General features: G+C 51.3%; 1 protein-coding gene across 8 annotated transcripts in view; it reads right to left on the minus strand.

Moving 5' to 3' along the window:
* LOC102447096 (protein FAM163A) overlaps positions 1-25,675 on the minus strand; it is a 57,386-nt gene continuing 31,711 nt past the window's right edge. For 3 of the 8 annotated variants that reach the window (XM_014575440.3, XM_025186597.2, XM_075936839.1), the window contains 4 exons: positions 6,421-6,512; positions 4,706-4,726; positions 2,908-3,022; positions 1-1,947 (listed from right to left, as the gene is read on the minus strand). In XM_014575440.3, coding sequence (XP_014430926.1) covers positions 1,546-1,947; positions 2,908-3,000 — 495 coding nt within the window. In that variant the 5' untranslated portion in view covers positions 3,001-3,022; positions 4,706-4,726; positions 6,421-6,512 and the 3' untranslated portion in view covers positions 1-1,545. Of the gene's footprint in view, positions 1,948-2,907; positions 3,023-4,705; positions 4,727-6,376; positions 6,513-25,675 lie in introns of all 8 variants that reach the window. The other 5 variants (XM_075936841.1, XM_075936842.1, XM_075936843.1 and 2 more) reach the window with 3 other exon arrangements.

Genomic DNA, 25,675 nt, shown 5'->3' on the forward strand with positions numbered 1-25,675 from the left:
GCATGTGTGTGGCGCTGTAAGCTCATCTGCGACCAATTCTTACCTCACGCGGCAGGGGCCCTGCGACTGGTTGCTAAGGAAATGGACCAGCATGAGAGAGATGCTTTTTTTAGTAATTTTTACCTCACTTGGTAGTGGAGATAAAAAAAAAAAGTCAGTTTTACCGAGAGCTGGACTGGACGTTCTAGGTTGTCAACATTTTTCATGCTGTGACCCCATTTTACCACAGAAAGTAGGCGTCAGCCTCCAATCTAGTGCCCTACAGATCTGCTTGTGTGGTTGTGATCCAGTAGGTCTATTCCATCCCTATTGCTGTCACAAATCTAGGGCTGGAAGAGACCTCAACAGGTCACCGAGTCCAGCCCCCTGCCCAAGGCAGAACCAACCCCAACTCAATCAACCCAGCCAGGGCTTTGTCAAACCAGGACTTAAACACCTCTAGGGATGGAGATTCCACCCCCTCCCTAGGGAACCCATCCCAGCGCTTTACCCCCTCCTAGTGAAATAGTTTTTCCTGGTATCCAACCTAGACCTCCCCTACTGCAACTGTCGTAAACAGAGTTAGTCCTAAAAAGAATACGTCGCCGTTCCCCGGAAGATGGCACAGGGCTTTGCACACTGAGAGCTTTTAGTTCTTTATGGAACAATTTTTCAATAAAATCTTGCGCTTTTTAATGCCTCTAAACTAAATTAAAGTCACGCCTAAAAAAAAGCCTGTGAAGATAAAAGGATTTTTTTTTCTGGCAGCAGCAGGAGCATCATCTGCATTGTGAGCACATGTCAGTAATTTCACTAGTCCCTTTCCTCTCCCCCCACCCATCCCTCCCCCCAGGAATTATCTAAAGTAGCCAGGGAGAGGTTATTCTGTTTTACATTCTAAGACAGACACCAGTGCTCAGTTGCAGCTAATAGGATGTGAAGGGAACAAAACGATCAAACAATTCATTTATTTGCTTCTCCGTTCGCTTTCGTCAAGCAAGAGTGTGAGAATGCCTCGCAACTTGGCTAGATCTTCACCCTCCCTCTCTCTCTCTTCCTCCTTTCTAATGCCACAGTCGCTGCTGGAGCTGACAGCTCCCAGAATGCCTCCACGCTCTTCTGCCTGTGCTCATTTCATCAACACGAGACCAGTGGTATTGCCTTGGAAAGTGACAAGCAGAGTTTGGTTGGTCTAGACACGAAAGACCTCATTAAGGACTTAAGAGAGTCTGGAGAGTCAGAAGAGTCTAAATAATTAAGTTAGTTCGTACTGTACATAGCCCTCATTAGACAAATCCCTTCAATAGATACAGTGGAATAATAATTACTATACTTATTACGGGTTCAGAAATCACCACGTCCAACCTCTTCATTCAAATGTCCCACAGAAGCTTACAATGATCTGGACCCAGGTCAACCCAGGACCATGCTGGGTCTCTTACTTAGCTGTCCCCGTTCATTCAAGGGTTCCTCTCTGTTGCAAGAAATCCCACAGAAAGAAATGGAAACTCCCAACCCTCAGTGGCCATCTCGTTGGCGCACCCTGTGAGACCAGGACAACGGTGATTACACGTCTGTACTAATAGCCCTCGGGTTCAGAAAGGCCTCGCGGACAGTGCCATGACGGGTCATCGGGTAACGCTGGAGGGTTGCCATTTTGATGGGCGGCCCTCTTTCCTGGCAGCATGTGGGCGTGTAGGTGACTCTCTCGCCACCGTTCCGCACCATGTCGGCGGTCCGTATGTAAAAGGGCGAGCCGTAGGGGGAACAGGTCGGGCAGTAGTTCCGAGCGCCATGCTGGTTAATTTCATGGGGTGGGGGCGCAGGGCTGCCCTGCCCATCCACGACGCGAGCGTTGCAGGCATTGCAGGTCGTAAGGTGCGAGTGGGCGGGAAGATCCGGCTCTTCCTCCTCCTCCTCCTCCTCTTCCTCTTCCTCAGCAGACTCATCTTTCTTGCAGCAATAATACTGTGCACAAGGGAAAGGCTCGGGTTAGCAAGGGGATGGTGCGCTCTCCAGCTCTCCAGCTAAAGGCTTCTAGAGCAGTGTTTCTTAAACTGTGTTCCGTGACACACTAATGTGCCATGGAGAACAGAATTCAAAATGGCCGCCCTTAAAGGGGTAGGCGACTTTTTTTTCCCCCTCAATAACTTTCCCCTGACCTTTTTTTTCCCCTTAATAACTTTCCCTCCAACCCTTCCCCCCCCCCCCCAACCTTTTTTCTCTCCCTCCACAAAAAATCCTTGGTGTTCCTCATAAAAAAAATATTGTTTGGTGTTCCTCTGTCTTAAGAAACACTGTCCTAGAGGGTCTTTCCCGTACGGTCTTGGACTCAGGCTACATTTGAAGGCATTTTTAGGATTCATGGTCATTCTTGAAACCCCCCCTTCCCATGTTTCTCCATCTCTGAAAGTCTCCCTTTCAGCTGGGCTGAGGGATAACCGTCAACTACTGGGACTGCCACACAGAACCATTGGAGAGGAGACACAAAGGACTTACAAATGGCCACACTGGGCAGGACCAAAGGTCCATCTTCAGGACAGGACATTGACAGTGGCCAATGCCAGGTGCCCAGAGGGAGTGAACAGAACAATCAAGTGATCGCTCCTGTCACCTATGCCCAGCTACTGGCAAACAGCCCAGCAGCCTGTCCTCCGTGAACTTATCTAGTCTTGGCCTTCACACCATCCTCTGCAAAACCGCCACCCCCAGGATCTGCACCCACCCACCGGGAGAAAGGAAAAGCCATTAACCCTTCACACCCTGGAGCGTCCCGGGAAAGAGATAACAAAGATCTAACAATGACACAACCCCAGGTCCTGCGGCAGCGGGGTACATAGCAATGCACAGCAGCATTCCTCTAACTCACTTGCATGGTGCAGGGACGTACCCAGCAGAGGTACACGCCTCCGAAGTGCCCTTACGTACCTGTAGCCTACAATAGCAGAGCACAGCAATAATACACAGTAGGATCACAGTCGCTAGTATTCCGCCGGTGATAACAACAGTTCCTGCTGTCATCCGACCGATTCTCCATCAAACTCTGAAAGGCAGGGCAAGGAAAGGAGGGGGTTAAACACGAGAGGGTGGATTGCAAGGGTCAGTTACAGTGGTCAGGGTTAGGGGATGGGATTGTGCAGCTGCTGTATCCATGCAGCCTCCACTGACTTTACATGGGGGTAGCGGAGTGGCAGCCGAATCAAGCCCAGGGCGTTTTCTGTGCATGTGGGAGAAAGTCTGCAAAATAGACAGAAGGATGGAGAAAGCTGTGGCCAGTGAAATGCAGCTCTCCAGGACTAGCGAAGAGGGGAGCGGAAGAGCCGTCTCTTGTACCTCGCACCCTATCCCTTTCCACACGGGCCTCCCAAAGCGCTTAACGAACAGTAATTAACCCTTGCAGCCCATTACCCCATGCTATTGGTGAGGGAGCCAAGCTGGAAGGATTCACCCAAGGGTCAATGAACCAGTCAGGGACAGACCCCTGAGTTCTGACCCTTCAAGTAGGGATGTAAAATTCCATTGAATCAGTTAACTGGTTAGATGTTTGGTTAACCTAACATTCAACTGGTTTACCAACTAAGTGGGATCCTGGCTCCGGGGCCAAGGCTCCTACTAGCTCCTGGCTCTGCCCGGGCAGCCCTCCATCTGCAGCAGGCCAAGGGCTGCTCCCGGGCACCGGTTAACCGGTATCCGGTAAGCCAGACTCAGTAAGGCTACGTCTACACTACGAGTTTTCTTGGGAAAAAATATGCTAATGTGGGACTCATTTGCATGAGTCGCAATCTCATTTGCATATTTTCTGCCGATCCGTTTTTGGGCTAGAGGTTTTGGTGCAAAAACAAGCAGTGTGGACATTTTCTTTTTGCGTAAAAAACCCTTTTCCCGCCAGATCGGTAAACCTCCTTTTTGGGGGCATAGGGATCTTGTGGAAAAAAAGGTGTTTGCGCAAAAAGGAAACGGCCACACTGCTTGTTTTTGCGCAAAAAACCCCTAGCACAAAAACGGAGCGGCAAAAAATATGCAAATGAGATTGTGACTCATGCAAATGAGTCCCTCATTAGCATATTTTTTGCAGAGAAAGCTCGTAGTCTAGACATAGCCTAGGGGTGATGCTCAGCAGGTAACCTGTTACCTGTTCGCACCCCTACCTTCAAGCTTCTGGCATAGTCACTAGGTGGCACTAACTCAACAACACACAAGCTGGGAGACTGTCCAGTTAAGCTTGGAAGGGGTGAATTAAGGCTGATGTTCTTACAGCTACACGGGCAGCGTGTCAATACACCAGGGGAGAACAGCCTCAAGCCCCTGCCTGTGGCCTCGAGTGGGCCAGCAAGTTTCCAGGTGAGGGATACAGGGCTGCCCCTCAAAAAGGAGGTCCCTGTGCCGTGTGACCTGCCTGGTCCAACTGCAGGTGGCTTACGTCAGCAGAATAAGCACAGACGTCCCTCCAGAGAGAAGTGCAGTGGTGACGAGGAGCATGACGCCAGATTAGAGCCCAGAGCTCGAGCAGGGAACGCCGAAAAGGCACAGCCTGACTTGGCCTTGGCAAACCCAAACTCCAGAGCACAGCCGGCTCCCAGGCATCAGCAGCCCTGGGGAAAGCCCTCAGGCGCTCCGCAATAGCTCAGCACCATCCAGCACTAAAATGCTGTAGAGGCGGGAAGCCGGCGCAAAGAGGGCACGAAGTGGGGGACAGGCCTGAAAGGGTTAATAAAACGGCACTTACTTCACTGACGGATGCTTGGACCTGCGTGGGATGGGGGAGGGGGGAAGAGAGAGAGAGATTAGACCAGGGGTGGGAAAAGGGACCTCCCCAGGCCTGCCAGGTGGGTTGATCTGGCCCACGGAGGCCTTGTCACTCTCTCACCCCCAGGCCAATTAGGGGCTGGGAGGAGGCTTCGTGCGATCCCCCGCCCCCAAACCCTGATTGGCCTGGGGGCAGAAGAGGGAGCATGCTAAGTCTCCTCCCACCGCCAGGAGGAACTTTGGGGGGGGCCAATCATGGTCTGTGGGTGAGGAAGCATCCTAGCCCCGCCCCTCCACTTGAGGCCACGCCCCTTCTGCTCCAGGCCATTTAAAAAATTCCTGAAATGGCCTCCAGCAAAAAAAAAATAATTGCCCAGCCCTAGACCATGTTCATCCATTGCGCAATATTTCCCACCCGCCACCAGGGGGCGGTGATTCGAACCCAGACAGGCGTGGGGTGTTCAGCGCCTGATGTCCAGCCGCACCAAGCGCTAACAGCTCCTGTGGAAGGCAATGGGAATCGGAGATGCCAAGCGCCTCTGAGAACCAGGCCCCGCATTCGCTCGCTCCCATTGCTGGGCCTAGGACCGGAGGGGTCGGGGACGAGGCGACGTGGCAGAGTCCAGGGGCCACGCCTGATGGTCCTGCAGAGGCTCTATGGCCCGGGGGAGAAGATTCCGCTTCCTTCTGCTCCCTGAGAACGGCCTCCCCCGCCCTCCCCTCCTGCACTGGGCAGGTCTATCTGGGCTGCTCACAAGGGCCAGGATCAGGCATCACACACATGGGGAGTCCACATTTCAGTGCACTGCCTGGATCCTCTGAAAGCACGGGTAGCCCTGCCCCAGCGGGACTGGCAGTGCCCACCTAACCCTGTGGCCCCACTAGTGCCCAACTCCTTCCCCCAGCCCAGCCGTGCCGCCTCGTGCACTAGTGAAAGGCTCAGCAGCTCCCTGCCGCTTTAACACGGACACTAGTGCAACCTTTTGAGACTCGGACAAAAGCCTCAGCTGCTCAGAAGCCTTTCAGGGACTCCCACACGAGGGCCGCTGGGGTGCCCCTGGCAGCGCGGCAGCTTCCGGCTCTCCAAGTGCTTCTGCATGTCCAATGAATTCAGCCACCTCTCGGACGCTGGCGTTGCTGCTCCATATGTGTTTTCCAGGGATCAAACACCACAAGGAGACTCGCTTCCACAGCCAGTAGACGCGCCCCCAAAAAGCTCCAACCAGTAGCAGGGCCTCTCTTAACTACCTGCTGTATGGGGACAGTGCCTACCCCACAGGCTGTGACGTCACTGCTAAGCTGGCTATACTCAAGTTAGCCTGGACTGCGTGAGAGCAGCCAGGTTGCCAACCAACAGGGGCAGGCCAGGACTGGAATTTGGGGCATCACTCAAGTTGTAACTGGAGTTAACTCTGCAGAGATGAGCCCTAAGTGACTTGCCCATGGTGTCACAGGCAGTCAGTAGCAGAGCCAGGCTCAGGTGGTGCTGTTGCCACCAGATCAGCCTCCTGTGTCCTTGGTATAGTGTCCCCTAGAGCATAGATCTGCAGTCACCACACGACATCAAACGGAGGATCAGCGCACGGGGAGCACGTCTCCCCTTCCCCACCAGACTCGGGGGCTTATTTCAAACACCAACCAGATGTCTAACCTGGAGCAGGTGGGCTGTCCTGAGTAGCTTGGCTGGACACTTACACTGAAAACGGCTGCAATGGTGCCAGAGTCACATGGGCCCAAGAGGAGATGACGGGAGACAGAAGTGCCACATGGCCAGGTGTGGCTTGTCGCTGAGGGGGGAGAAACCAGAAGAAGGATGTAGAAAGCAGTACTGTGGTTACTGATGTGACAGCGGCGCCTGCCAATCACAGTTGAGAGCAGGGACACACACACACACACACACACACACACACACACACACACACACACACACACACTCTCTCTCTCTTTCTCCCCCTCCCCGCCCCCAAAAGACAGCTCCCCATTGGACCAGACAAGACAGGTTGGGAGGGGAGACAGAGGCAAAGTGATTTGCTCGGGGTCACACATCAGTGATGTGTCAGAGCTAGGGACGGGCCACAGGTCTGGGAACCCCTCAATTACTCTTTGACAGCTCCCATTATAATGCCGTTCAGCTGGAAACACAGGATTTGCCTTACCTGACATCCTGCCTGGGAGTGACCCAGTCCTTCCTGCTCCAAAAGGAAGAGGGTAAATCCACCCACCCTAAGGCCAGTGGACCCAGTTTCCCGGCAGCCTGTTTACCAGCGACACCCCCCGCTCAGGGTCTGTCAGTTTCCCTTTCCCCCATGCAGCACTGATTCAGTAACTGGGGAAAATGGGCTGCAGTTGCCGTGATCACTTTTCATTAATCGTTCCCTGTTTCCCTTTGAGTCGCAGCCCCTCAGGATGGGACCTGAGCTCTGGCCAATCCAATCTAATTAAACCCTCAAGAGATACTCATTAACTCGTGAAATGGAGCAAGTGAGGGGGCAGCCTGGATAAGAGGTGGCCTCAGCCACAGAGCAGCCTGTGATGGTGCCAAGCAGCTGCCTGTTAGCCTGCCACATGCCCGATGGGTTCCCATGGCCATATGGACAACTCCCCATAAGGCAGATGTTTCACAGCTGTAACTACACACACAGTGCACAAGGAATCGGCCCACGCACTGTTTGAGCTGAAAGCAGGCTGGGGAATGGAGGGGAAAAGAGAAGGATCGTGCCGCTCTGCATGCAGCTCCATTATCTCTGCTAGCGCTGACTTTTCTAAAGGGCCTTTGGTCTTTCCCACTGGATCACACCAAACGACCGACTGTTCCTAGGGGAGCAGATTGCTAGACACTCCCCTGCAAGGAGCTCCCCCAGTCCACGTCCCACCAATGCCTCAGCTCAGAGGCTAGTCATATCACTCAGCACAGGAAGCACTTATGTAAACCAGCTGATGGGGGCAAGCTGGAAATTCAGAAAGAGGGACAAGAAAAATTAGAGCAGGGTGGGGAAGATGTGTGGGAACAGATTAGAAGTATCGAGTGCACGTAGCTGTCTTTGCCTTGATGGCGGGGAACATTCAGTGAGATACGCCAAATCCTTATAACGAGGCTACAAACAACAACAAAGGTAGGAAGAAAATGGAAACCTCTTAGATTAATTCTCTAGAAGCCAGATCCACAGGGAAGCCCTGGAATTACAATGCAGGACAATGTAGCACTTTAAAGACTAACAAGATGGTTTATTAGGTGATGAGCTTTCGTGAGCCAGACCCACTTCCTCAGATCAAATAGTGGAAGAAAATAGTCACTATTTTCTTCGACTATTTTCTTCCACTATTTGATCTGAGGAAGTGGGTCTGGCCCACGAAAGCTCATCATCTAATAAACCATCTTGTTAGTCTTTAAAGTGCTGCGTTGTCCTGCATTTTGCTTCAGCTACCCCAGACTAACACGGCTACACTTCTATCACTGGAATTACAGTTCATCTGCAAATTCAATTCACATGCTAATGGACTCAATCTTGATGAAGGCTGGTTGGGACACTACCAATTTAACAACCATTGAAGGTGCTAACAGCTCTCTGAGTAGTATGCTTCCTGACATGGGAATCTATCTGTTGACTTTGATTTTTATCTGCTTAGGTTTAAGTACCTATTCTCCAGATACTTACTGATGCTCTGTCTCCCATCCCCCTTCCCTTTCCCCTCTCCTATTTATTTCGAGTGTTCACATCCCAAACTCATAACTCCGGTCATCTGAAGAAGTGGGCTCTGCCCACGAAAGCTCATGATACCAACTACATGTTTTGTTAGTCTATAAAGTGCTACCAGACATTTGTTGTTTTTTTCCATGGAATCAAGTTAAACAAAAAGAGCTTTGTTCAACTTCAAGGAAATATTCTAAGAGGCAGAAATATTCGACTATGGTCCCCAAGAAGCACCGCAGAATCCCCATTGGTCAGTTATTTAAAAGCAGACTTGTCAAAACATTGGTAAATATCCAACACGGAGCAGTCCTGCACTGGCCAGCGACAACTGGAGGGGGATTTTCCAACTAATTGCTTTTCCATCAGAAAATGTTCATTTGTCTCAACTGAAGTTGTTGGCAGGAAAGGGCTGATTTCAACAAATCTCCGGTGTGTGCATGTGGGAAGAGGGAAAGAGAATCAAGCTTCAAAACGATGTAAAGTTTTGTTGTTTGGTCCAACAATTTTCTGAAACTCTTTAGTCAATTCATATCCGAAAAAAAGTAAAATAAAAAGCTCACAGTCAGAATGAAACGTGCCCATTGACCAAATCCGGAATGTTTTTCTGAAGCTTCAAAGCAAAGGAACTTGCATGGGGTGTGAGACACATTTTGCGCCCAGCGTAACTTGTTCAGTGATCTTTCCATCTCCAGCTGTTGTGGTTCCAGGACAGACCCTCCTTGACAGAGCTCAATGTTCCACACCCAAAGAGCAACTTCAGCTGTAGCCTATTCCTCGGGCAGTGCCAGGGCAGTAACAGAGCGCACAAAAGGGGTAACATGAAGTAACACTGGTGGGTCATGGCAGGGGGGACATTCCATACAGCGGTGCTAGTCCACTAGCCATTTGGCAATCCGAGGTTCGATGACACTGCATGTGAGAAGGACGATGGTGGCCTTGGTCTGAGTGTCTCGTGGTAAAAAAAAGTCATCACAGGATGTGGCATGGATGAGCTGCCTCGGCTGCGGAGAACCCCCGGAATGGAGCACAGGGGGCGCCGTACGTCAGGTTCGTATTATAAACGTTTGGCTTGAGGAGCGACACGCTTGGTCAGACTTGTGGGGTGCTGGAGACGCACCAGGCCACCTCGCACTGGCACCCGGCGCTTTCACAACACCCCCTCCATCCTCCCCAACAGCAAGTGGACTCTGGAAGCTACTCGGCAAAATTATGACCTACAGCTGGTTTCACCTCTGCCCGGGGCAGGCTGATCGTGCTGTGCTTTGGGCCTGGCTTGACCCAGCCATCCACACCCTGCACGCTTCACTTCGGCAGCTGCACCGGAACTGCCTGGCTCAGCAGGGACAAGCGGTTCTTCTGGTCGGCGTGGGGGACAGGTACAGCCCTGAGCCAGCTGTGTATGGAGAGCCCCTGCCCCACTTGGTCTCTGGGGCAGGGACTGGGGCAGCCCTCCCTAATGTCTGACCCCCATTCCAGCCTCCAAACTGCCCTGGGAGTCCCACATCAGCATCCCCACATTAGTGGCATGCTGCCGGCAAGCCCTTTCCCCGGCCGTGCAGGATTGGCTGACACCTCTGCCTCTCCTCTCGTTTTACCCCTCCCAGCTTCACCACCACCAGCGGCTCGGATGTGCACTCTCGGTTACCACAGCAACCTGGTCCCATGCTTCCCCCGAGTAAGAGGGGGTCCCCGATGAGCTATCAGCCCACCAGCAGCTGTTCCTCCAGGGAAACCGGACCCCGTGTATCACACAAGCAAGTTCTATTCTTAGCCCCCTGTCCTGAGGCCAATGAGCCATGCTGCAGGAGTGAGGCGAAAGCTTTTTTAATAGCCTGTGTGTAGAAACGGGGCAGGAATTGGTAGCCCTGGAGACAGAGACTCTTGCCCCTCCTCACCTCCAGACGAAGACTATGTATAGACTGCAGGCGCCTTTTGGAAGAAGCTTTTCCAGAAGAGATCTTCCGGAAAAACTTCTTCCGAAAGAGAGCATCCATACTGCCAAAGCACATTGAAAAAGCCATCTGCTTTTTCCACAGATAGCGCGCACACTGCATGGACGCTATCTTGCATTTAGGCTGTGATTACTATGGACGGAGTGGCCACCAGGGCACCTGTGCTTTTTCCTCTTCTTTCGAAAGAACTCCCTCTTCCCCATCCACACACATCTTTTTCCCAAAGAGCTCTTTTGGAAAAAGGCTTCATCCTCGTAGAAAGAGGTTTACTAAAGTTGGGAAACCCCTCTGTTCTTCCGATTTTTTGTTTTTCGAAAAAATGTGATTGCAGTGTGGACATAAGTGACGTTTTTTCGGGAAAACAGCTGTTTTTCTGAAAAAAAAAAACCCTCTGTTGTGTAGACATATCCTAAGACTCATTGGTCAGGGATTTGAAGGGAGGAAGAATTCCTGCCTGTTCAAAAATAATAATAATAAAAAGGAGCCCTTCCCGGAGTTGACTGCTACGCGGGAGAGAAGCAGAGAGTGAGGGAAAGGGGAAAACATCTAGCGCACGAAGAGCAGCGCAAAGAGGTGATTCTAAGAGGGGCTGAAGGAAGGACAGGACAATTTATCCGCACTGAGCTTCAATCAGACTCGGTTTGACAACTGAAATGGAGGAAAACAAAAGCAGGAAAGGCAAAGCCGCATGCTGCGTGGGCAGCAGGAAGCCAAGTCACGCGATGGTGAACTGGGCCACCCGGACTCTCCAGTTAATGAAGCCCCCTCGTGCCCAGCCCCAGCAAACTCTGGCCACATGCTCCAGATGGAGCCGCAGTCCTGGCTGGGCATGTTCACGCGCCATGCTGGCCTTGATCCTGGATTCCTTTAGGCTGGGCAGAGATGGCATGGCTGGCTGGCACCGAGCATGCCTGGCTGATGGCTCGGGCTGCAGCCAGCGTCTTCCTTGCTCCTGCACTCATAAGGATTCGTTGTGGGAATAGCTCTACCCTTCTCCCCGACCTGGGGAAAGGCAGCTCTTCTGGCTGGAACTAGACAAGCGAGAGTTAGGGCCTTAATGCTCAAGGGCCTTCACCTGGAAAACACCTGCTGCATGTTCAGCTCTGAGACATTCCCAGGAGGGAGCAGGGCCTGGAGGGGCACGGGGAGCCAGGAATCAGTGACTTGCTGCCTGGTGCTCATCACCAACTCTCTGCTTTGCCAGCACATTGTCAGTCACCTGGTACTTTACAGTTGTCTGTATGTTACACACCACAGCCACTGGGAAACCTGGATCAGCTGTGAGGCTACAAACACAGATCCTCCTGCTCCAAAAGCACAGGACTGTCATTGGAGCAAGAGGGGAATCTCCTGCCAGCAATATAGGGCATATGACACATAACTCTGTGTCTATGCTGCAAGGACAGTGTGTGAATGTATATTTAGGTGGACAATGTACTAGAAGACTTCTTTCCCCACCTCACAAGAGTGTGGATGATTTAGTGTTTGGACAGTTGTTTGAGCACATGAAGCCCCACATAAATACTAGGTATTTTTAGAAAGACAAAAAGGAGCAATAAACTAGGGCCATCAATTAATCACAGTTAACACAAGCAATTAACTCAATTAAAAATGAACAGTGATTAATTACAGTTTTAATTGTACTATTAAACAATAACAGAATACTCATTTAAATATATATTTATTTTGGGATGTTTTTCTACTTTTTCAACTAGATTGATTTCTATTACAATACACTGAACTCAGTGTATAGCACTCACTGTTTTATTACAAATATTTACACTGTAATACAGATAAAAGAAAGTGAAACTTAATGTAGAAATATGTTTTGCTTACTGCACTCAGAAACAAAACAATGTAAAACTTTATAGGACCTACACGGCCTCTTTCTCAGATAATGCTGCTTGATATTCATTTACAATGTCACTTGAAAGTGAGAACAGGCACCACTGTAGCTGGTCTGTGGATCTGCTAAACATTCATATGCCCTTTTGTGCTTAAAAAAAAAGGTGAATATTTGTAAGGCAGGTGAATTGGTGTTGTATTGTTCAACGTCCAATTAAAACAGCAACTGACTGATTTTTTAAAATTATTTGACAGCCCTACCCATAAGCCCTTCATATGGCTAAAAACGAGTTGCCATAAGGCAGCCAAAATGTAATTCTGCATCCTTTCTGGAATTCCAAAGATGGCAGGGATTGGAGTCTTGCAACGTTTCTATTGCAGCCGGCAGAAAGGTTTCGACAGTTCAAAGTTTTAGCTTCTTTTCACAAAACAATACATTGGAGGTTTCCCCACCCGTTCTGGTTTTTTCTTTCAAAAGGTTCAGGCAACAGCTGCCAGCCACTCAGCAAAGCAAGAGCCATCGGCCCTAAAAGCATTCACTGTCCTAGAATGCTAGTCACAGATTCACTCTTGGCTGCGATCCGATGGGAAGGCAGATAGCCCCACACAAAGCTGGATTCTACGTTGGCAGAGGTGAAGTGTGCAAGAATAAAAGCGTCACCTTCTAATGAAGACAGCAGATGAACATGCAGGTGGACACTTGCAGTAAAAGACGTTCATCTAAGCCTGATCTCTGGTGTCTCTTGTACTGGAGTGCACCAAACAGGTGTGCTCTGAAACACACATTGCATGAACAGGTAGGATCAATGCCGCTGCATTAGTACTGAACATTACCTCTGGTTACCTCCAAACCACCCAACTGTCATCTTTTGCTAGTGCTTCACGTGTTAGGGGAACTGCTTGAGAGTCAGAGCACCGAGCTCTTGGCTTAGTCACGCTGGCCCAGCTCCGCTGGACTCGGAGGCTGCACCGGCACCGCTGAGAAGAATCGGATTGAACGATTCTCCAAATCTAAAAAAAGAGCCAGATTTCTGTCCTCACTCTGCGCACGGAGCCATGTACGGAGCTGGAACGAGCGGGGACAAAGTCACCGATGCAGATGGACCAGCATCTGCTTAGTCAGTCGGAATTCAGTCCGTTGATATGTGTGTGACTCACTGCAGAATCTGGCCCATTAAGTCAATTATTTGCCTATTAACTCTGCTTGAATTCGCACTAAATTATTTTCCCCGTTGGGGCCTTCAGTCTGCGTTTGACAAATGAGCAAGAATTGATTCACCTACAAACGGAGCAAGGAACTGTTGTTTTCCGCAGGGCAGGGGTCCCTTAGGTGTCTCCACTGAGCTGTAGTGGAGACCAGCTTTCTGATGGCTCAGACTGACCTTCACCAAGGTACGGCATGCAGACAACAAAAATCACCACTATAGTTGGCTTGATCGCTCCCTACCTCAGTTCTTATGCAAGAACCACAGCTTCATATTGGCCCACCTGTTAATTACTGGCATGGCAGCAGCTTGTAAAGGCCACTGTCAAGATCATGGGCCTAGTGCACTACGCACTGCGGAGCAGGAGACATTCCTGCCTTGAAGACCTTACAATGTACTAGAGCAGCTGAGGGGAAGTAAAGTAGAACTACGCCCATTTTACAGACAGGCCACTGAAGCACAGAAAGGTTAAATGACTTGCCCAGTGTCACAAGAGGAGCCTCGGCTAGAGGTGGGAGTTGAAGCCAGACGTCTTGATTCCCAGGCTAATGTGGTCACCACTAGGCCATCCTGCCCTCATCATGATGAGCAGATCAATGCCTGTAAAACAGTCTTTCTTAAACTGTGTTTCGCGGCACACCAGTGTGCCTCAAGGCAGTTGGAGGTGTTCCGCGGAGAACAGAGTTCAAAATGGCCACCCTTAAAGGGACAGGTGACTTTTTTTTTTGCTCAACAAAAAAATCCTTGGTGTTCTGCATTAAAAAAAAATATTTGGTGTTCCTCGGTCTTAAAAAGTTTAAGAAACACTGTCGTAAAATGCATCTGGCCAGTACAAGTAGCTCAAAGTGCTTCTGTGTCTAGGGTGGCCATCAGCTAGTACAAAGCACCATCCTGCCAGAGAACCTCTGGGTGAAGACCAAGTTCCACAAGCTCAGCATCCCTCTCACGTCCTGTGATAGCGGGAGTGGAGGGGAAGGTCCCAGGCTGGAGAAGTGGTGCAAGGTCAGAAGATCACAGACGAACATGCACAGAGGGCAATATTCCCTTCTTGGCAGGAGCCCAGGACACACACACGAGTCCTAAGGCAAGACAGGGGCTAAGACCTACATGGTGCAGCCTGCGTGGCAGCCTCCTGCACAGGGAGGGGTTCCCCAGGCAGCGCCATGCACCCCAACCCTGACGACCCCGTGCCACGCACACAGCCGTTAAGAGCTGCAGCAGCGCAACGACAAGCCAAGCATTGCTAAGTAGCTAGAACAGTGTTTCTTAAATACCGGAGTGCCACGAAGCGGTCACAGGTATGCTGTGAAGAACAACAGAATTCAAAATGGCTGCCCTTAAAGAGGCAGGTGGCTTATTTTTTGGGGGGGCTCAATAACTTCCCACCCCCTCCTGACCCTTTTTTATTTTTTGCTCAACAAAAAATCCTTGGTGTTCCTCATAAAAAAAAATTTAAGACACATTGAGCTAGAATGAGCCATAGACAATACTTCAAACAATGCCGCAGGCCAGCTCGAAACCCGCCGGCCCGCCAGCCCAGAGAGCTCTGCTGTGGAGACAACACCTGGCAGGCGGATTCACTTCGGGCCCTTTGCCTAGTCTGCTGCCCCGCAAAGGCGCCAGCAAGCTCCAGCTCTGATTCAGCAGGCAGGCCAAGGGCTGCCCTGCCTGGGGCATCCCTTCCCTTCCCCACGCAGGGCTGCTTTTTTCTGGGATTGCCGTAACCGGCTCAGAGCCGCTCACACTGGGGGGTGACAGCCTGCGTTTCCCTCGGCCCCCATCCCGGCAGACTTTCCTCTGCCAGGGACGCTGTGCTCCAGGACACACCAGCAGAAACTGGTCCTTCCCAGGGCGGACTAAACCGCTGCTTAATCAGCAGAAGTGGTTTGCACTTGGCAAAAACAATTTCCATTGCTAGGGGGTAGCCACGACCCAAACCTCTTCATTGGTACGTCCGGTGCCAACGGGAACTTTCATGCCACAGCAGAAGAGACTGGATGGGTCAGCCACATTCTGCGCTTCATTCGATGGGTACAAGGCTGGTTTAAGTGCATTGGCTTCCGTGGATGGATTCTGGACTCTCAGTAGCATAACTATCTATCCCAGGTACTCATCTGGCCCCCATCACCAGTCTCTGAGCACCTCCCAATTTGTAATGTGGTGATCCTCGTAACACCCCTGGAAGAGCCAGGCTAGTATCCCCATTGTACCAAGGTGCAGCTGAGGTTAAGTGACTTGCCCAAGATCACACAGGATCTTGTGGCAAAGCAGAGATTTTTCCCAAGTGCCAAGCTAGCACAACAACCGCTGATCTTAAGAGAGCTGCCCTAATAACCCCTCTTCTTTTCAATTGGGATTGTTCCCCCCAAAAGGCTGTGGTATGTTAACCTGAGTTCTGATCACACGTGAAGCCTCCGTATTATTTTCAAAGGGACACAGCCAAGCCTCTTCAGCACACGCAAAGCCTGAAACGATGGAGCACTGAATCGGACACTAGTCCATTAAAAGGTCAGTGCTAAAAATCTAACGACGCCGTTAAGAATCCAGGTTAAAGCCTTTGAGGGTAGCGCATTCTTGGCAGCATCGCAGGTTTTTCTTTAAAAAAACCAAATAAATAAGAACCCCAAAGAGCAGCCAAGGCAAGTAACTTTCTTCCTTCTGACTCACTTGGAAAATGCAGGTGACCTGCCCCTACCATTTAAAATAGCCAAATGGATTGCCTGCCAATCTGCACTTCGCTGGAGACACCATGTACTAACAGGCATTCCCTGGTGGATTTATTTATTGAAGAGATCCTCTCCACGCCCCTGAACATAGGGGTTCCTAATGGAAAGGCGGTCAGGCCAGGACACCCCCCACGGGGCTGCTCCCGGAAAACAAAAGAAGACTGGGCCAGGGTAAAGAGCGTGCCGGTTTTATTTCGGCTCTGCTGCTCGAGACACCCCTCTGCTCCAATTTACACTAGTGAGGAGTCAGCCTTTTAACACGTCCAAGAAAAATAAAGCACTGAAGAGCGAACGTGGGGAATCGGTTCACATTGCTCCCTCTCTGGGTCTCAAAACATTGGTGGAGACGCTCACCGTGTCCCTGTGGAGGGGGAACTGCATCCCCAGCCCTTCGTGGTTGCTTTTGCAATTGAAAGCCCTCCACTGAGGGTCGTCATTTTCACCCTCCAGGATTGCAGAGTGCCGGGCACACTTACCACATTGCTACAAACTCCAGGGCCAATCCTCGCCTGACCCTGCACAAATGAGTTTCCTCAGGTGAAACCCTGCCCAGAATCTGGGCTAACGATGGACTTAATTATTTCACCCACCGCTGAAGCATGGACATCTCCAACGTAGGACTTGGAACATGCAGCCGGCCTCACCACTGCCCCACAGATCTGGGAGCAATGCATAAACCGCTGGTGAGGCCAGTGCCTAAGCCGTGTAGGATGCCAGTCATGTTGCTAGACTAGTCCATGGGCTAGTGCATGTAAGCTGGACACACCACGCACCCAAGTGCAGATTTTCAAATCCCCCTAGTGGGAACAAAATCTCTGCATTCCTTATCGCTAATAAAAACGGGGTGCCCAAATCCCCTAGGCAGGTTTGAAAATCTGAGCCCCATTTTCTGATACCAGATTTTCTTTTCACCAGGTATACTGCTTGCTGACATTTTGCACTTCGGTCACCTACACTGGTGGGTTTAAAAGTACATGTAGCTTGCCAGGCACATTGGGTATCATTTTCTGGTTCCTAAAGCGGGGTCTTTAGTGTACAGCACTGGCCAAGTGAAAAGATCCTGCATTTAGGTCACATTTTGTTGTGCAGGTTCAGAGAAGTTTCACACTGGGAAGGTGATGCCCCTGCGGTTTGCCGTGGGGTCAGAATGCAAGAGTAAGTCTAGATGTAAATTAGACACTTCGAAATTGCAAATGAAGCCGGGATTTAAATTTCCCGCACTTCATTTGCATAATGGTGGCCATGGGTTTTTTCGAAAAGGGGCTTTTTGAAAGAAAAACGGCTGTTTAGATGGGGATTGTTCGAAAATAAAACCTTTTTCGAAAGATCCTGTACTCCTGAAAAAATGAGTACAGGATCTTTTGAAAAAAGGTTTTATTTTCTAACGATCCCCATCTAAACAGCTGTTTTTCTTTCGAAAAGCCCCTTTTTGAAAAAAAAACTGCAGCCACCATTATGCAAATGAAGTGCGGGCAATTTAAATCCCGACTTCATTTGCAATTTCAAAGTGTCTAATTTACATCCCTTTTTCGAGAAAGGGATGTAGTTTAGACACAGCCCAACAGTTACATTATGGAACCAAAGAAGGAAGGAAAAATAAAACTGAGGGGGGGACTGAGGGTATGCATGGGGCTGTCCAGAGAGGACCTCGAGGTCCCTCCCAGGTCTAATAATCTATGAAGAGAACAATATTGAAACAAAGTTAAGTCATTATTGAAATCAGTAGCACGTTGTCACACCAAATAGTGCGTTGTACCCCACTCGTCCCATCTGTACAAGGGTAAAGCAGAAATGGAAAAGGTTGGTCCAGAACAGCCAAAAAAAAAAAAAAAAAAAACCTTGATTAGAGACAAGGAAGATTTCCTGATGGGCGAATAGTCTCATCTAACGAACATTTCCTCCATCTTCCAAGCTCTTTGGAGCTCAGCAAAATTTATACATTACGGGAGGCTGGTGGGGGGAGGGCTCTCAAAAGGTTTCCGAATTCAATTTTGGATGAACACCCGAGAGGTCACCTGCTGATCTGAATCTTAACTGACCTATCCACATGCTTTTAAAAACTCACACGGAAATGCCACAAAGAACATTCTCCACGTCCACTGCCTGCCCCCAGCTGGCAATGAAACTCATGAGCAAGGGGAGATGCAATGTGAATTTTTGTCAAGGGGCCAGAAGAGGTTCTGTTGGAATCTGGTAAGATTTTTATCTGACTGTGTGTTCTCTCTCCCTCCGATCCTTCAGTCTGTGTCTTTCTTTGCAGGTGGCTTGGAGAGAGTTGGTTCTGGAAAGATGAAGAGGAGCATAGCTCGGCATTCCTGTGCAATACACAAGCAGGAAGGGAGCGCACGACAAAAGTCAATTTCCCACTCGGCTCAAGCAGCTGCCCTGCTGTGTTTCCCCACAGTGGGAACCACGTTATGTGAGCAAATCTGTTCTCCAGTCATCCATTCAGACGCCAAATACAAGAAACCCCAGAGGCGCCTCCCTAGCTGGGGAAGTTCAGGAGAGAGAGAGATGGAAGCGAGCGGAGGAGATTAATACAAATTACAGTGGCACTTTCATTTCCCCGAGGAACTCACAGCTGCTCCCGAGGAAAAGGCTTTGCCCTCGAACCAGCCGAAACGTGTCCCGCTGAACAGTGCGTCAGAGCAGGCATGGGACAGGCAGCGCGGATCTGTCTAGACAGCCATGCAGCGCTCTTCGGGAATACAGCGCTCATTAATTAACTGTCTTTTTAGAGATGATTTTTGAGAGAACAAAACAGACTCTGACGCAGCCAGCAGTTTGCACAAGGGATTGGAAAGTTGGAGGGAGTTGCCAAAACAGAGCAGCCCGATCTTTGAGGCTGGATTTCTTCCGGCGTTAACAAGCAAGCACAAAAAACTCCACAAGAACCAAACCGATACCTAAGCTGACGCGTCCCTCATGCGGTCAACACACACAGCCCAGAGAAGGGCTAAGAACCCAGACTGGCTTCTGTGTCTTTATACAGGGAGCTGTGCCCCCTGTATTAAAGTTTTCTTTCTATTAAGATATCAGACCTCACCGGGCGTTGTTACTACCGGAGGAGCTGCTGTCAGGGGCTGGAAGAAGGCAACGTTTGACCATTGGTGACCTCCTTTGAGTGAGCCATGTTTTATGAGGCAGGGAGCCGTTTGCATCCAGAAAACTTCATTTCCTGGGCACAGTGATTTGATTTAGAGCTTGGAGAGCAGCTTGCAATTATCCTGAGGGTTAGAGCAAGCAGGAGGGCTGCAGAGAATTACAGCGGGGAGGGAGGGGAGGGAAGCCTTCCAGGCCAGCCCTAATATCCTAGAAAGAGAGGCAACGTTCTCTCACCACAAGGAAGGTGAGGTGGACACATGAGTGAGGGGGCAAGGCCGGACCGAGCCATTCCGGCGCCCCAGGAAGACAGTTTAATTGCGCACGAGGTTGGGGGAGGGCGCATGCGCGGCCCCGCCCCCACATCGGTGCGAGGGGGACAGGGCATGCGCAGCCCCGCCCTTGCCTGGCACGTGGGGGAGGATGCGCGGAGCTGGCGGCGGCAGGAAGCACGTGCCCGGCCTGGCTACCACCGCTGGCACGCAACACGGGGCCGCCCAGGGCGGGCCGAGCCTGGCCATGAAGAGCCCCGCGACCACGGGGGGAAGGGCGCTGCTGGCCGGCGCTGCGGGGGTTAACGCGGCCCCCGCTGGGAGCTGCTGCAGCCCGCGATCTGGGAGCCGGCCGCACAGCGCCTGATGGCAGCTATAAGGGGCGCTGCATGCCCCTTACGGCTGCCATCAGGCGTCCCCCATAGGTTGGCGCCCCGGGCAGCTGCCCGGCTAGCCCATGCCTTAATCCAGCCCTGCCAGGGGGCATTCTGGTACCTCAGCACTGCGCTGAACCGGGGCCCAAATCAAAGCAGATAGGACCTGGCCCAACTCAACAGGAGGCCTTGAGCAAGACATTGGTTCTAGGGGGCCAGTGCAGGAGCGACTGACCCGAGAGGTTTGCATTGGAAGAATCCGCACGGCCCTTCCCCTCCTGAGCCCCGTCGGCTTGGCAACGCCTCAGCACCCTGGCTCGGTGGGCAGCCCGCCTCCCAGAGGACCAACGGCCACGATGCCAAGTCAGCTCCCAAGAATCCGCTCCCTCATCGGCAGCCCCCGAAGAGAGGCCGAGGCCAAAGCAAGTTGCAGAAGCGGTCGTCTCCTCAGGCTCCTGAGGGCCGCCCTCTCCCATGTCCCCTCAAGCCACGGCAGCGGTGCACGGGCAAGGCGGTGTGGAAGAGGCAGGGCCTCAGGCGGAAGAGAAGCGAAGGCCCCCCCCACGCACACACTCAGTGTTGCCTGGAGCTCGCCCTGCCAGGCCCTCACCTTTCCAGGCAGCCCTAAGAGCTGCCCCGAGCGCTCCAGCAGCAATGTAAAGGGCCCCATCTCCATGATGCCGACTGTGCTCTAGAGCAGCGTTTCTCCACCTTTTCTTATCAAATACCCTTTAAAAAAAATGGAGACGTACCCCCAGTGCCTACAGTTTTCAGACACACAGGATTTTTTTTCTACCATCGCAACACATTTGTTTAAACAACTTAATTGTGGCCAGGCGGGCGATGAAATGTTTGGGTGTAAAAAGTACAAAACCAACAAAACGCTGTCAAACTTACCACAAAAATTCAGTTTTCTCCAAATTTCAGTTGTGTTGACGTACCCCTAAGGGGACTCGTCCCACCGGTTGAGAAGCACTGCTCTAGAGCAGTTGCTGTGGCTTGGATATCGCACGGGTGCCCGAGGGAGCGTGACCGCGAGGGCCCATTTTATAGATACAAAACCACTCAAACGCCCTCAGATGGGGGATGCGGTTTTCCGCTTCCTGGGCTCTCGCACGCCAGTGATGCTGCAGCACTCTCATGCCCAGCCCTCCTGCTCTAGTAGGGATGCAGAGGAATCTCTTTGCCTCCACCCCTAGGCCGAGAGAAGAGAGATAAAGAGAACAGGCTCGTAGCCATGAATCAGAGGCTAACTGTGCCTCCTGCCCAGCAGGGCCATGGAGCCGCCTGCTGATCCCCAGCATGGCTCCCGTGCAAAGAGGGGGGACAGGACGATGGGCGTCTCTCCCAAAGTTTCCTGGGGATCCTGCACCAAGGAGGAGGGCAGGAGCACCCCCTGGCAGGCCCACAGTTCTCTAGACCCACCAGCTATTCCCCAGGCGGTGGGAGGAAGGGGGCCGGGAGGGCCCAAGGTGCCGAAGGCCTGCAGGAGTTGTAGAGCATGCCTGGGGGTAGAGGACTGAGGTTGCCCATGTGAAACTGACGAGACCATGGTCCAGAAGCAAGGCCTAGGAGCGGAGGCCCAGATCCACTCCCGAGTAACTGCTGCTGGCTTCCTTTTGCCCACACAGCCAGTCCTAAGGAGGGTGAACACTACTGACAATGAAAGCACCTCCACCATGCTAGCAACGGAGCCCCACAGCCGCTCTCGAAAGAGCAGCAACCTCCAACACTTCAGAATAGGATCTAATCCCACTTGGACGCTGTTACTCAGGGCAGGCGGGGCTGGGGGGGAAATTACCTCCTAGCCACAGCGCAGGCCGGCTTGGGAGATTGATATGCCAGAAACCCCAAGCAAGCCTGTGAGATCACAGCTGAGACGTGACCCCGTTCTGCAGCCAGCTCCTTTGCCGTTGACTTACTGCATCTAGGTTCAGTAAAACAGGATGAGCCAGATCACGCTGCTTGCCTCACTCACCCAGTGCTGCTGATGACAATGGGAAGATCTCTGCCAGCACTTGGTGCCCGATTTTGATCTCAGTAGAAGAGCAGCACCCGAGAGATGCTCTCAGAGCCCCGGAGGAATTGGCCCGTGGTTCTAAGGGTCGGGGCAAGCATAAGGAACTCTGTTCTCACTCTTACAGAGGGCGCAGGTAGCTAGCCGGACCCACAGGCCGGCCAGGGTAAGTTCTGCTCAGCCTTGTGTGTCAGAGATGCCCCGTGCCTGCCAAGAGAGAAAAAATGGAGATCCCAGGCACGTTCTGGTGCAGACAGAATCCGCGACAGGGCTAGGAAACGGGCTTTCTGAGTTCAACTTGGAGCTTTCACGTTGTGGTCCTCACTGGACTGCAGAAAGGGTCACTTCTCCTGCCGAACGCTCAGCCGCGCCCTCATTTCAAGGAGGGGAAATATTTCCCACACTAGACACTGACGGACAGCCCTTGCCCCGCAAGCTGATCGTTACTTTAAAAAACTCTCCTACGTTGCACTTACCTCGCTTTCCTTAGCACGCCGGGTCCTGCAAGTCAGTGAGTATGTAGGTCAATCAATAGAGAGTATAGGTGCATTGGGGATGCGCTCTTCTGATGGCAGATCATGCCTCTGCGGCTGAACACTTTTGGACTTGAAAAAAAGACTTCCGACTCAAGAAAAAGCCATTAGCACAGCAGACTGGGCCTTGTTGAAACTGGGAGGGGAAAAACCCCACTCGTGCCGCATTGCTTTAGTGCCAGCGATTTAAAGACAGACACATCCTCTTCTTTAAGTTGAAGAGACTAAGTGCGTTGCTGAACAAAATACACATCCCCATTCCCGCTACATCTTGGCTTGTTTGCTCTGCCAGCAGCAAATCTGCACCCAAGTGGTACATTGCTGTGCTCCAGCTGCTGTTTGCTGCAGAAAAGCCGGCTCAGACAGGGTCCGTGGGATTCCCCTGGCCTCAGGGAAATCTGCCGGTGGCCTACAGGCCAAAGAGCAGCGGTATGTGATCACCCGCTCCAGAGCAGAGAGTATGGCCGGCTATTTCCAGCTGCTGGAACAACCCGATGGGAGCCACTGGCAGCAAGATAAAATCAGAGCAGCCTTCAAGCTGCTCTAACTTACAAAGGAGATTAAACGGGCACCTGGTCAGCCCTAGAACTGAGCAGCCGCAGACTTGTACATCCACTTTGCTTCCCGTCCCACTTCATCAGCGGGGCCAGGCTGATCTTACGACAAGCAGGCGTGCCATGTTTTACAAAAGGAAGGGTGTCCTGGCCCAGTGGGGGAGTGACACTTTCCCCTTTTACGCCAGAGGGGGCGGCATTTCAAAAGCAGCCGAAAGGGCCTTTCAAAGCAGGACAGGCAGCAATTCAAATGACCACTAGCGATGGGGAGAAACTTTGCACTGAGTTACTTTATGTGGCATTGAGCGTTCACTGCTTGCAGAAGGCCAATTAGGACGAGGATACCATAGCGCAACATTTTTCAGGGAGGTGAGGAAGAAGGGGACAGACCCGCAATCGGGGGTGATGGATTGGGACTACTTTAACTACTCTAGGCAGATGTGCAAAGCCGTTTGGAGCAGAGATACATTTGCTTTAATGGATGCCGCGGCTCAATAGGAAGTTATGGCCAGGAAAGTGACTCCGTAAATTGAAAACGTCTCAATGTTCTGTATTTATTCTCCTTCAATGACGCCCAGATCAAATTTGCACGGTTTGCAAGTCGATACAAGCTTTTGCTAACTGTCAGCATGGTCAGACTCAGCACTGCCTGCAACAGTGGCGGGAGGAAAAAAAAAAATCAAGCAGAGTTCTTGCTCTTCATACTCTACACAAACCCTGCAAAACCAGGTGCTGACCTCATATGCATTTTACCATCAAGCAACCTATTCCTTTAGTCCACCACTTTTTATTTCAATGGGAGGGGGGGTGAAGCACTGGGATGGGTTCCCGAGGGAGGTGTTGGGGTCTCCATCCCTAGAGGGTTTTAATTCCCGGCTTGCCAAAGCCCTGGCTGAGATGATTGAGTTGGGGTTGGTCCTGCTTTGGGCAGGGGGTTGGATTCGATGACCTCCTGGGAACTCTTCCAACCTCCTGAGTCTATGATGGCCCATCCCAAGTTCTTAGACTTGGGACCAGGTCTTGGCTCATTATTTAAAGCACAGCTGTGCTCCTCTATCCCCCAAGCAGTGATGCTTCCTTAGTGATTCTGGCCACAACAACCCCGGAGCCTAAGTCAGAGAGGTATTAGCTCTCAGTCGGCAAAGCACGTCAATGAAGCACATGCCCCACCAAAGTCAAACAGAGTTCAGCACCTGTTCTAAGGGCTTTGCCGAACAGAGACTGACTTTTTAATTGGGGCCGGGCACTAGATCTAGAGCTCACTGACATTCACGCGAGCCCTTCCCCCAATGAACCTGTACGGCCAACAACATTTGTAGTCCGATCTCATTTTGCAGCTGACCTAAAATACTAGGACGGTTTCCCTCCATTTTCATCTCCAACAAGATCCCCCCTGCCTAGATTAACCAGGAACCATTCTGATCATAAGAGAGCCTAGCCAGAGGGGCAACATTTGGAAGAAAGTCAAAGTAAAAAACAACCAAAAGGAAAAAAAAAAATCACAACCGACCAGATTTTGATCTGTCACGCCCAGGTGAAACCAAGATCCACATCTGGCCCTGCATCTGCAACCACCAAGGCACTTTATTAAGCCCAACTTGTCTCTACAAAGTCTACTTTTGCTCTTACGGAAGGAGAGCTTTTTGATTAGAGTTTGGATCTGCATTGAGGGGCGGGGTCACAAGCTGCAATCTATCCTCAGCGCTAGAGAACCTTCCTGGGCAACTTCTCTGGTTCCTCCGTTTCCCCATTCATAAAAATCAGAATAGTAATATTTACCCATCACAAAGCCAATTCATTAATATTTATTTACATATAGTGCCCAGCACCTAGAAGACACTGCTCCTGCCTCAGGATGCCTACAGGCCACGAACCCAGTTAATAATTAATAATAATAATTAATAATAACGGCACCCATCCGTCCCCCTGTTGCCTGCATTTGCGTTAGGCCAGGCTACTGAATTGCTGGACGCCCACCAGTCTGCTTGGTAGGGATAGCCCAGTGGATAGAAAAGCTCTAGTAAAGACCCGCTAAATCAAACTCAGAGGGCTATTCTGGCTGGTGCCGGTACTCCTGGCAGTCACGAGGAGTAAGGGAAGCCAATGGGAGCATTTGCTCCTGGTGGTCTCCCTCTGTGAAGACGGCACCAAGCTCGGCTAAGGTAGCTGGAGTTATATAGCTTACTCAATCTTCCCAGTCTAGCATGGACCTAGCCTAAGAGCGGTTAGGAGCAAGTGGCGTTCACCAGAACTGGAAGGAGGTGGGGAAAGGGCATTGTTTATAAGGAGGAAGTGATGCTGAAGGAAGTGAGCAGGAAGGGGCGGTGATAGAAATTGGTATGGGTATAGCGGTTTAAGCAGGCCCCAACTGGAGAACAGGGCCCTGCTGTGCATGCCCATAGCAAGGGAGTCCCCTGCCCTTAACAGCTTGCAAACAAAAGGCACAGAATGTCAGACCCCCACTCAGAAAACCACGGCGGGGAGACACGACTGGCCAGATTCCCCGGAGATCAGCCCCTGGCGCATACAAATCCCCTCTAAGTATCACAGCAAGATTGGAGCACTTGAAATCCTAGCCTCCTACACCCCTAGGTCACCCATCTACGCCGTGAGAGAGCCAGGAACTGAACCTGGGTTTTGTGAGTCCAAATCCAGCGCCAAGCCACTAGGCCGCCTTT

The sequence above is a fragment of the Pelodiscus sinensis genome, chromosome 9 (assembly GCF_049634645.1).
Source record: "Pelodiscus sinensis isolate JC-2024 chromosome 9, ASM4963464v1, whole genome shotgun sequence".
Taxonomy (NCBI): Eukaryota; Metazoa; Chordata; order Testudines; family Trionychidae; genus Pelodiscus; species Pelodiscus sinensis.